The 12,353-nt window shown below is 53.0% G+C and overlaps 1 protein-coding gene across 9 annotated transcripts in view; it reads left to right on the top strand.

Annotated features, from left to right (window-relative positions):
- The window catches only part of RNF220 (ring finger protein 220), a 218,206-nt gene that overhangs the window by 187,557 nt on the left and 18,296 nt on the right, over positions 1–12,353 (top strand). For 8 of the 9 annotated variants that reach the window (XM_044770634.2, XM_044770633.2, XM_044770632.2 and 5 more), the window contains exons 4-6: positions 3,338–3,383; positions 6,852–6,953; positions 11,691–11,733. In XM_044770634.2, the coding sequence (XP_044626569.1) occupies positions 3,338–3,383; positions 6,852–6,953; positions 11,691–11,733 (191 nt within the window). Of the gene's footprint in view, positions 1–3,337; positions 3,384–6,851; positions 6,954–11,370; positions 11,557–11,690; positions 11,734–12,353 lie in introns of those variants that run through there. The other variant, XM_044770635.2, reaches the window with a different exon arrangement.

The raw sequence follows: 12,353 nt of genomic DNA, 5'->3' as shown, positions 1-12,353 counted from the left end.
CATGCTAAGCTAAGATGTCTCAGGGATGGTGAGGGGGTGGAGACTGGAAGTGTACAGACAGAAAGGCAGAAATATTCACAGGGGCTGTAGATTGAAGGGCAGGTTGGGGGTGGCTCCCAGACTTCTCTGTGGCCCTCAGACAGGACTTTCCACCCAGAGAAAGGAAAGAGCCTTGGACATGGAGGGGCTGCACAGAGCTGAAAGTGGGGCATGGCTTGGCAGGGCCTGAACTCAGAGACCTTTTCTGGGAGGTTTCCAGAGCCACTTCAAGATATGGCCTCTAGGTTGGGAAACCAGAGGTCTCGTCAGTGCTTTAAAAGGGCTGGAAGGAGCCAGAGGGAGGCTGGGTGACTCTGGAGGAGAGGCAGGGTGTGGAGATGGCAGTGCACCCACCCCCACTTAAGCCTTATTTAAGGCCGGCCTCGGTGTTTGGTTGGGTAATGAACTAGATAAACAATTCCCCAAATAGATTAAAACGAAGTGTAACTTACAAAGGCGGCTGGTGATGATGGTTTATTCCCGGGCAGCACACCATTTCTTTATTTCCAAGGATAATTCAGTGTAAATCACCTTAATTAAAAGTGTCAGCCCAGCCCATGAATATTGTACTTAGGAACGCGTTTCCTGGGTCCCAGTTATAATTTAAAACCCATGGATCACTAGGCAGCGAGTGACTGAGAAGGGAGGAAATCGTTGGGGGTGGGCTGTGGAAACAGGGAGGGACGGAAGACAGAGCAGATGAGCTGGGCGGGAGCCCTGCTGCTTGCGGCTCCTGGGTTCTAGCCTCTCCTCTCTAAGGTGGCCCCTTCGCCAGACTCCTGTCTCTAGGAGACCAAGCACACGTGGAGTTGATCAGGTTGTTGGAGAAAAGGTAGGGCCCGGGTGCTGGCTCAGAGAGAGGGAAGGAGTCTAGGGTAGTACCAGCCCAACTCCAGGGAAAGGGAAGAGGGTGGCCGGGAAAAGATTCAGAGGACTGGCAAAAAGAGAGGCTGGACGTTCTGACCCGAAATGTCCCCATTTCTACTCACCAGCAGAGTAAACTAAAGCCCAGAGCCAGCAGAACCCTCCCCAAAGCAGAGAGAGAAACAGAACTCAGAGCTCTGCCCTCCATCCTAGCCATGGGCGATAGAAAAGCAGTCCTTCAGACTTGGTCAGACATGAACTCAAATCCCAAACTCAGCACGGACTGTGTGAGCATAGAGGTGTCACTTAACCTCTGTTAGTCAACTTTGTAAAGTTTTCGTGAAGATTAAAGAGATGGCACACATAAGGTACCAGCCCATGCCTGACACATGTGGTGGGTGCACAAGAATTGTTCATTCCTTCCTCTTCTGTTCCAACCTGATCCCACTCAGATAATAATCAGACCTCAGTCCAGGGGCCCAGGGAGAACAGCATTGTACAGCAGATGCCTCATTTCTGTACCTATCAGTCCAGCACGGTGCCCGGCCCAGTGGTAATGTCAGTATTTGCTGACTGAGTGAGGGAATGATGAAAGTAATGAACTCACAAACGAGTTGCTCCTCAAGAGCAGCTCAGTTTCCTCTCTGTATCCCCAATGCTAGATCAGCGCCTGGCACGGAGCAGGAACCCAGGGACCATTTATGAACAAAATGTAACTGAATGGAACCTGGACTGGCTGTCCTTCCCAGTCTGTGATGCCCCTCCTGTGTGATGAGACAGGCAGACAGCTCTGCTTTTACACTCAGACCTTGGCCTCACCCTGCTGCCGAGTCTGGTGGCCCCTGCACTGTGATATACGTGTCTATTTGTGTGGGTATGTGTCCACATGTTTCTGCATTTGTGGGTATGTGAGTGTCTGGGTGTGTGTTGGTGCACATGTGCATCTGGATCTATGCACGTGTTTATGTGGATGTTGGTGCATGACTTCATTCAGGTCTGGGTGACTATTGTGAATGTGCCTTTATGGACATGTCTCTGGGAATAAGACTCTGTGCTTGTGCATCTGTGTGACTGTGGATAGAATTCTAGAGACACAGTGGATAGGATATGTGTATATTTGCCTTTATACCAGGGTTTCTCAACCTCGGCACTATTGACATTTGGGGCTGGATAATTCTTTGATGTGAGGGGCTAGCCAGTACACTGTAGGATGGGTAATCTCCTCTACCCACTAGATGCCAGTAGCAAGCACTCTGCCCCCAGTTAGGACGATCGAAAATGTCTCTAGACATTGCCAAATGTCCCCTGGGGGCAAAATGGCCCCAGGTGAGAACTGCTACTTTATCCAAATCTGCCTATGCCTTTGCTCACATATTGGGTGTGTCTATGTCTGACCCTGTGGGTGTTCCCTGTGTATGTGCCCGGTGAGTCACTGTGTGCCCTGCCTTGGATGTGTGTCTGTGTGTCTTTTGTGCTTTATTAATCTCTGTGGGTGTGCTCTACCTGTATAGCTTGTTTGTGTGTCTGTGCAGGGCCCCTAGGTGAATGGGCTGTGTCTGCCTTTTGCATGTATCAGCCAGCATCTCTGTGTGCATGTATTTGTGTGTGTGCGTGCGTGTGCACCTGCGTGAATGTATGAGCACAGATGTGGTGAGCATAGTGGGGGCAGCAGGGAGGGAGGGACAGGAACAGGGATATTAATGTTTCTGAAGTGGATCTGATTTGATACGTCTTGTTCCATTGTCAGCATCTGTTTAGCGGGGATTTGTAATACTTTGTGGCTCTGGATCACTCATGCTTAGCGCGGGATGTGGCCTTGCATACCAATTTTGTTATTAAACACAGTCCTCGCCTCCCCCACAGCCCATCCATCACCTCCCGCCCCTGCCCCCGCCTGCTCCGAGCCACCCACCATATTTCAGGGCCCAGCTCCCGCCCGCCTGCCGCGCCCGATGCCGGAGGGCCTGGGGCTGACAAATTGAATCAGGGGGAGATCATTCCTGGCCTAACGCAGTTTGCAGCGTGTTGGAGGGAGAATTGACAAGAGCCATGTCAGCTCCATCACCCCAATCCCATAGGAGCTAAGAGCAGGCTAGGGATGGGGGTGGAGGAAGGGGGCATCCAGTACAGGCAGAATCCTCAGGCCTGATACCAGGAGTCAGGTAAAGCTCCTTCCCTCAGATCCATCAGGGAGCCTACGATGCCTGGTGTCTGTACCCCCTCCCAGGAGCCAGCTCTGGCCGTTGGCCCCTGAGGGAGGCTGAGCTAGGCAGGGCCAGCTGGGGTTGACTGGACCAGGTGGAGCTTGGCTGAGCTGGGCTGGGCTGGGCTAGGCTGGCTGTGCCTTCTCTCTTTGGGGTCTTCTCGATAGTCTACTCTTGCATGCCCTGGGCAGTCAGTGGAGTGGTCACCCTGTTCTCTTCTTTCTTGGCAGCAAGAATTCCCTTCTGAAGGATGCCATGGCTCCAGGCACCCCCAAGGTAGGTGGACAATTGTCTGTTTTCCTCCTACTCATCTGAACCTAGGCCCACCCGGAACTGGTTCCTCTTGAGAAAAAGGAACTCTTCCTAGATCCCCAACTATCTCCAAAGTTTGATAGTCAGCCTGAGATCTAGGCTGCCCTGTGTGCTTGAGAGTGTGTGTGTGTGTGTGTGTGTGAGTGTTTGTGTGTGTGTGTGTGGCCTGGGTGTGAGCCAGAGTATGCTCATCTGACTTCCTTCTCGTCCAGTCAGGACAGGGCTCAAAGGCAAGAATGACCTGGGGGGTGGGAGACTCAGACACTAAGGCTGGGGAGACTTGAAGAAGGAAGGTGACCTGTAGCAGGTAAAGGAAATTATAGAAGTGCAGGTCAAGACATATAGTGCAGGGCCTTAGAAGCCAGACCATAGGTGTGTGTGTGTGTGTGTGTGTATACTTTGTCTTGGGGGTAATGGGGAGCCAGGGAAGATGTTGGGCTCATTTGAGGAGACAGCCTGCCCTTTCTGAACAGACACAATGGGAGAGAGTCTTGAAAGCATGAGATGGAGAAAGGAAGAGTGAAGGGCAAGTAGGTGGCTCAAAAGAGGCACCAGAGAGGCCTCAGCACGATAACGTAATTTGCACCAGGAACTCCCATAGGCGGCCACAGAGGCAGATGGTACTGCTTCCCCAAAGGTGATGATTTTGAGGGAGTGGGGACCTGGGGAGAAGGACTAAACCCTCACTCACTGAGTGTTCCCTTCCCCCCCCTCAGTAAGGAGGCATGCTTTCTTAAGAGTTCTCCCAGTGACTTGTAAAGGCAGGAATCCCTAGCCCTTTTTATAGGTGCGAGGAGTGAGTATTGAAGCTGCTGAAGAGAATGAAATCCATCAGGGAGAGTGTATGGAGAGACCAGAGCAAAAGCCAAGAAGACAATCTGGGGACTCCTGCACTAGGGTCAAGATAAGGTACCAGAGCCAGGAAGGGACAGAGGGGGAACAGTCACGAGACAGGAGGAGCACAGGAGAGCATGGTATCCCAGACTCCCAAGGGAAAACAGTTCCAAAACGTAAGGGGTGGTGAGCAGGCAAATAGAGAAGGGCTGGAGAAGGAGGCCATTGTATGTAGAAGTCTTAAAGACAGTGGTGACCGCTGAGAGGGCAGTTTTGGGAAAAGGAGCCAGGGTGACCATATTACCTCCAGGGGTTGGCCCTACTCCCCTGAAGGCCTTTAAAAAGGTTGGGAGTGGACTTTGCACCTTCATTCAGGAAATTGCTCAACACAGCAAGCTGGACAGAGGAGGCTCAGAGAACCCAGCCCAGCCTTGGGTTGGTGCAGGCCCTAGCCAAGGAAGCAAAGCCCTCCCAGCCCTAAAGAGAAAAGGTCAGGGTGCCAGGCAGCTGTGCATCATAGAGGAGAGAGCCAGCCTGCAGCATTCAATGGTTGTGGTTAAGGAAGGTAGGTCATGGACAAGCTGCCAGGTGGGCCACCACAACCAATGACACCTGAGCATGACTGGCAGGCCTGGAGATTGGACCCCAGTGAGGTCTAAGGACAAACACAGACACAATCCATGTCCATACCTACATCCCCACATACACAGGTGCACACACAGACCTAGATCAGGATACTCACACAGGAAGCCTTAAACACATGCAGATTCCCACAACCACCAACACAGGCATATTGATAATCAGACTCAGAGGCCAGGGCCACTGCTCACCCACTTCCAGACATGCACTCACACCCCCAAAGCTGACCATTCCAGGGTCTATGCTCTGCCTTGACCGAGGCTTTAGGGAAGCAGGTCATGGGCAGAAGAGGCATAAGGTAGAAGGTTCAAGCAAGAGACTGAGAGGACAGGGAGTAGGAGGGAGGGAGGAGGCAGAGAGGGCTAGGGGGCCTTAGACAAGATTGATGGCCTCGTTGCCATTAAGAAAAAAATTAGCCGGTGGCGGCTATCATATTAAAGGGTGAAGAAGCCGTGAATTATTTTCTTAAAGATCTTATCGCTTACAATGATAATTTTACCTTCCAAAAGGCCACTTTTAATGAGGCGAAGAGCCAGGCAAAAAGTCATGATTTAATGCCGGGATTTTTTTTTCAAAACACATTTTACTGCTTTTTGGTCCATGTTTAAAAAGCGCCAGTGACCTTTTTTTATTCCGCTTGCCCCAGGTGTAATGCCGAGGCCTCTCAGGGCTTCTAACCTAGAGAGAATGAGAGAGAGAAAGCACACAAGCGTGAGCTTTCTCATGGTGGGGAGCGAGGGCCCACATTGTTTCCCTTCCTCAGCATCCTCCTTGGGACCAGAGAAAGAGAAAGACGTTGCCTAAAAGCCCACCTCTTTTTTGAGCTGGAGCTGAGTCACCCACGAGGCCTCTCACTGGGCCTGAGTGGGTGAGGAAGGGGCTCTAAGTGGCAGGGATGCCCACCCCAGGCCCTTCCCAGCCTCTTCTCTCCTCTGGCTCTTGGGGTGAGGCCAAGTCAGGGCTCCCTGCCAGACCAGCAGCCGCCCCTCCCTCCCAGGGCCCTTGCCTGAGGATGTGCGGCATGGCCACCGCATGCGGATCACATCCTAAGGCTCAGTCGGAGATGAAGGATAAATGGCTGCTCCATCTTTTCCAAATTGCTTTCTTTGGGCTGTCACTGGCGATTTGGCATGGTTTTCTAGGCTGGGGAGGCCTCCTAGGGAATTGTATGCTTCCGGCTCAGAGCTGTGCAGGCTGGAGAAGGGGGGGGAGGAAGTATGGATTGCTTTCAGGCCTCCAGGCCCCCAGTTTGCAGCTGAACAGGCCTTGGCAAGAGCCGGCAAGAGCAGGCTGAACGTGCCATGTGGTATTTAGAATTGTGGTGCTCGTACACAATTTAAAGCAGACAGTTTATTAATCTAAACTGCGGGCGTATGTAGAAGAGGCCGTGCAGGATTGACATGGGGGGATTAGTTTTGCTGGGGTTTTTGCTGGGGTCATCGCCACAGCGCAGGGATAAGTGGACCCAGTGTACATCCCTAGCTGTACATAGGAAACTCATACATGCTATTTAATTTACTGTCTCCATAGCAGGGCTGCCATCAGCCTGTATTAGGGGCAGGCAGGGCAGCAGGTATGTGGCTTTACCCCCACCCCTTCAGGGGGGTCCCAGAGTCTCTGCTCGCTAAGGGAAAACAAAGCATGTATCAACTCAGCCCACTGAGAGTGGACTGTGAGTCCTGGCCCACTGGGGCAGAGATTAGCTGGGGTCTAGAAGGTCTGGACCCTCTTAGGGGGTCTCTACCCATCCCTGGAATCAAGTCATCCTCTCCCACAACCACACTCCCAGGGCCTGACCACACCCACCAGAGCCAGTCAGAAACTCAAGAGAGGTCCCTCTGTCCTTCTGCCCTCCTCCTCTCTGCCTGTCTCTCAAAATCCCCATAGGACTGGGAACCCTAGGGGACCGACTATAGGTCTCATTCAGCCTGAGGCCACATGTCCTTTTTCTTCTTCCAGTCCCTCCTGTTGTCTGCTTCCATCAAGAGGGAAGGAGAGTCTCCGACAGCGTCACCACACTCCTCTGCCACGGACGACCTGCACCATTCAGACAGATACCAGGTGAGGAGGGTGGGAGAGGTGTGAGCAGGAAGCTCGCTTAGATGAGAACCTAGAGGATGGGCCAGTGCGAACTCCTCCCTCCTCAGGCTGTGACGGGAGAAGCCTGAACTGTGCTTGGTTCCCTCTGTGTCTAATGCCCCATACTGAACCCAGAAGGCACAGGTGTCAGGGAGTGGGCCTTAAATAGACAGACTTTAGGGAGTGATGCCAAGGTCCCCTGGGCTCTGGTGGCCTCTGAGCACCTCTGAAGCATCGCATCCATCGGGAGGTATCCTATGGGGTGGGTTTTCATGAATGGCCCAGAGACCTAGCCCAGAATCACCTGAAGACTTCCGACTTCAAAGCTAGGATCCCTCGAACAAATACCTATTCAGTCCTGCAAAACGGTGGTATCAGACCCAGAGACAGAGAGAGAGGGGCAGATTTGCCCATGAGGGCCTTGGGTGAGTAGGAGGGGAGTAATCACACAATCCTAAGGGATCACAGCAGGAGCAGGGCCCACAGGTAACATCCCAGCTCTATATGGACCTTCTTTGGGTGGGAAGGAGAAAGAACTTCCCCCAGAAGCTTCTGTCTGAGGAGAGACAGAGCCTTGCCTTTGGGAGCCCCAGTCAGATGGAAGAAAACAGGGCCCTGCTCCAAGAAACATTCATCTAAATAGCAACAGGGCTTCTCAGGGAGCCCCCATGTGAAAAGGGAAAAACGGCCCTGACTCAGCAGCGCTGAGCTGATGCCGAAAGACAAGACAGCAGGGACCTATAATCTAGCATAGAGAACCAGGGGCCATGCTGGCACACACGAAGGCTTTGTTGGAATCGAGGTGTTCTCTTTGGGCACCCTTTCCTCCCAGCTGACAGAGCCCAGCATTGGGGTGCAGAGCTTGGAGAGTGGAGTACCAAGGGTGGGCTGGACACCAGCCTCCACTGGCAGCTCTCCGCTGGATGCCTTTGTATGGGACCCAAAGTGCCAGCCCTGAGGAGGGATCCCTGCCCTGATGAACCCTGGTTTGAGAGAGGCAGCCCAGTCCAGCCCCTAGGGGACACTGCCCTCACTCGGACAACCCCGGTTTAGGTGGAGAAATGACCCAACACTAGGGAATTCTGGTCTGATAGGGAGACAAGGCTCTGTCCCAGAGAGTTCCACTCCAAAGGGATAGACAGAGCCCTGCCTTCAGAGGCCCTTCCTCTTACTTCAGCCACAGCCTTCAGCCTCACCATCTACTAAACTAGGAAGAGTAACTGCCAGGCTTAGGCCAGGCGTGCTGGGCATGGCACCAAAGCCTTCTGTGATGTAGGTTCCACCTGGATTTCCAGCTTCTATTCCCAATACTGCCCTCTGTGAATCCTGTGGGCCACGCACACCAAATTAATGCTAACCACTCCCCAGCTATGCCATTCCTTTCTTGCCTCCACATTTTTACACATGCTGTTTCTTCTAATGGGACTATTTTACTCCACAACATCAAATTTCTATTTATCCTTCAACATTCTGCCTAAACACCATCTCCTCCAGGAAGCCTTTCTGGATTAGCTATCTTTTCTCATGACCCCTGTGTGTCCCTGTTATTGCCCTTATCATCCTCTTTTGTGATCACCTGTTTAGGTATGTTTCTATTATCTACTGGTACATAGCAAACCATCTCAAAACTTAGTGGCTTAACACAGTTTATTATTTCTCATGATTCTGTCAGTTGACTGGGCCTTTCTTTACTCATGCAACTCATTCAACTGGAGTTCTAGCTGGGCTAGAAAGTCCAAAATGGCCTCACCACATGTCTGGGAGATGGGGCTGTCTTGCTTCTCTTCCATGTGGCCTCTCATCCTCCAGGGTGTTAGATCAGCTTCCTTACTTGGCAGTCTCAGGGCAGTGTCACACCAAGAGGGCAAAGGCCAAAGCTGCAAGGGCTCTTGAGGCCTAGACTCTGAAACTCACACATCACCTGGCAAAGCAAGTTGCAAAGCTTGCACAAACCCATAATCAAGGGAGAAGGAAATGCAGCTCTTGATAGGAGGAGTTGCAAAGGATTGTGGCCATATTTAATCTCTCACAATAAGCCTGACTCTTCCACTAGACCTGGAGTTCCTCCAAGGCAAGGACCCTGTCTTATCCTTCTTTACTCCCTTCCTTTACTTGAACATTCATCTAGTACTCACTCATGTTCAGCCCAGTGTCCTTGCATTCAAGGGGTGAGATCTGCAATAGGTAATTAGAGCCCAGCGTTTTAAGTGCTATGACAGGGTATAAATAAGTTTCTAGGATAGCATGTGGAAAGAGGGGGAAATCAGAGCAAGCTTCACAGAGGAGGTAATGACTGAACAGGGTTTCAGAGGATGAGTAGGAGTTTACTTTGGGGGACAAGGAAGATGGTATTCTAGATCAAGGTAATACTATGTGCAAAGGGTATAAAGGTATAACACAGAATGATGTATGTGGGGACCTGCTAGCAATTTGGTTTTGTTAAAATGTAAAACACAAGGCAAACCGGTAGGAGGTAAAGCTGCAAAGTACCCCAGGGATTAGCTGGGTATCTCATCCCCTGATCTTTAGGCAATACCTGGCATGTAGTAGTTACTCAGTTACATAGGATTTTTTTCAAAAGTCATTGAACTAGGCCTTGAAAGCAAGCGGTATTGGTTTCTGGTTTGGATTCCCATTTACTTAGCCCCTGCTGGGTTACCTAACCCTCTTAACCATTACCTCACTTTACCCTCACAGCAACTGTGCAGACTAGGATTGACTGCCCCCAATTTATTGCTACAGGAACAGGCCTAGAGAGGGGGAGTGACTTTTCTAAAAACATATAAATTATGAGTAACAGAATCAGGATTTGAACTGGAGTCTGTCTGGCCCTGAATCCTAGATTGTTTCCCAGCCCTGCACTGGCTCAAGGGCTTCCCTCATATTCTCCTCCCTTTCCCACTGATATCTGCTCCCTGGTACACCTTGTGCTGGGTAAGTGGATAAAGATGACCCCCTCCAAGTAGAAGGGACAGTTATGTAAAGGGAAGCCAAGGAACCATGAAAACTCAGAGAAGGGAACCAACTCAACCTTGGGGTGAAAGTGAAGCCTTCCCATAGTCCTGAAAGGATGAACAACAGTTAACCAAGCAGGGCATATGGGGGCATGAAGGGTAATCTAGCCCAGAGTTTAGAGCATGGAGCCCTCAAAGAGCTATGGTAGCTCTGCAAAGCTGTGTCATGATGGCAAAAGGAACGAGCAGGAGTGGCAGAAGAATCTGGAGAACACAGCAGGTAGAGAAGGCCTGCATGCTATGTCACAGATCTCCTAGATGGAGAACCTTTGAAGACAGGGGGTGGAGAGGGGACGACATGACACTGGGGGCGGGAGGAGGGGGGAGGCACGATGACACAAGGTCAATTTTGCACGATGCAAAGATCACACTGTGTGTAATGTGGAGGATGGGTTCCAGAAGAGAGACAGCTGCAAATTTATGGAGCTCATAAAATTATGAACTAGAGCAGTGACATTCAAGATAGGTACAGCCATTGAAGAAACACTCAGGAATGACTTGCCTATGCCAAGTGCTGTGCTGGGTTCTGGGTTCACCCATATGACTCATAGGTGACCCCAAGCGGTCAGTCCACCGATAAAAATGTGTATGAGCTATAATGAGGGTAGGGGTGGAAAGACTCTAATGGGAGGAAAAGGTCTTTTTCCGTTAAGCCTGGAAGGATGAGTAAGAGATGCCCAGAGGTAGAAATGAAAAGATTTAAGAGACCTTTAAAGGTAGACTCCCTGGGATCTAGAGGACTGAGTGTGAGGAATGAAGGAGGGTGGCGTCAAGGACGACTCTCAAGTTTCCGGTGTGGGCAAACCCGAGTGGACAGTGGTATCCCTTATGAATGGAGAACCCAGGAGGAAGGCGCCTGTTTGAGGGATGTCGAGCTCCACCTTGGCCGCGTGGGTGTGTAGTGCCTGTGGGAGCTCCAAGGGATGTCCAGCAGACAGCTGAAACGTTAGGAGTCCTCTCACAAAGGGAGTGCTGAAGGGCTAGGGGCGGGGGGCGGGACAGTTGGGACATGCGGTCGGATCACCCACAGGCGATCAGGAATTCCGATGCCTTCTCTCCAGCAAAGCGCCAGCCTCGGCGCCGCTGCCCTAGGACAGCGGTCTCCGGGTCGGAAGGAGCCCCGCGCTGGGCGGGCGGGTGGAGGGGGTGGGAGGACCCGGGAGCCGCTAAAACACGGGCGGGTATGCTCCGCGGGCAGCAGGCGGGACCCCAGGGCGGCCCCAGCGGGGCGCTACAGGAGCGCGAGCAGCTGTTTCCTGGTCCCGGTCCGGCCGCCCCCCACACCGTGAACTTTCACCCCGAGCGCGCGACGGCGGCGGGTCACGTGATCAGGGCCAACATGGCCGCCGCCGCCGCTGGGAGCTGAGGTGCCGCCGCCGCCGGGCAGCCGGGGGGAATCCGCCCGCATCGCCCCCTTCGCCGGCCGGGCGGCCGCGGGGCCCGGAGCGCCGGAGGCCGGGGCTGGGGCGGCACCGCGCCGCGGCCACGGGGTCCCGTTAGAGCATCCCCCGGCGGCTATGCCGAGGGCCCGGAGCGGCCGGCGGAGCAGGGGGGCCGGCGGGAGGGAGGAAGTAGGTTTGTTTACGGGCTGTCCGGGGCGGGGCAGGCCTGGACCGGGGTCCGGCGCTGGGGTGGGGGCCCGGACTCCAGGCCGCGCCTGACACTCTCTCCTCTTTTTTTGCATCTGCCCGGGATTTTCTCCCAGACCTTCCTGCGAGTGCGAGCCAACCGGCAGACCCGACTGAATGGTGAGTGTCGCCCGGCCCCTCCCTCCGCCCCACCCCCGGCCTCCTCCCTCCTCGCTGCCTGCAGCTCCTGGCTTGCCTGGGTCTCTTCGACGTTGAGGCCTGTTGGCTTCGTTGCAATCACAGTGCCTGACAACGTGCTAACTAAGGCGGCTGCCCTCAGTTTCTCTGTCTGTCCAATGGAGGTTATGGTTCCCACTCTTGGCGCAAGCCTCTCTAAAGGCCCTGAAGAACCCTGGGGGGGCAATAAGTACCAGAGAATGAGGAACAAGCTACACAATTCCACTCGGGAACTCAGCTTTGAATTTGCAGACTGCTGGGACCTCACTGTACAAGCCGGCAGGGCGCTGAGAATGTTTTTCTTCCAGTTTTTAATCAGCGCCCAGTAGTGTGAATACAGCCTCTCTGCTGAGACTTGACAATGCAGTGAGATCTGGAGTTCCCACGGCAACAGGAACTAACTCATCCCAGCGCTCTTTGAGTTATCAGTCGGCCCACATTTCACAAAGGTGATCAGCGTGGGCTCGACAGCTCTTAGAGGCCTTCTCTGAAAGCACGCCATGGATGCACTACCTGGTGGCCCCCCTTCCGGATTCAAACCTCTGGAGCATTCCTATTTGCTG

This window comes from Equus asinus, chromosome 5 (assembly GCF_041296235.1).
Source record: "Equus asinus isolate D_3611 breed Donkey chromosome 5, EquAss-T2T_v2, whole genome shotgun sequence".
Taxonomy (NCBI): domain Eukaryota; kingdom Metazoa; phylum Chordata; class Mammalia; order Perissodactyla; family Equidae; genus Equus; species Equus asinus.
The sequence above is the reverse complement of the archived record's forward strand: the minus strand, read 5'-3'. Positions and strand labels throughout refer to the sequence as shown.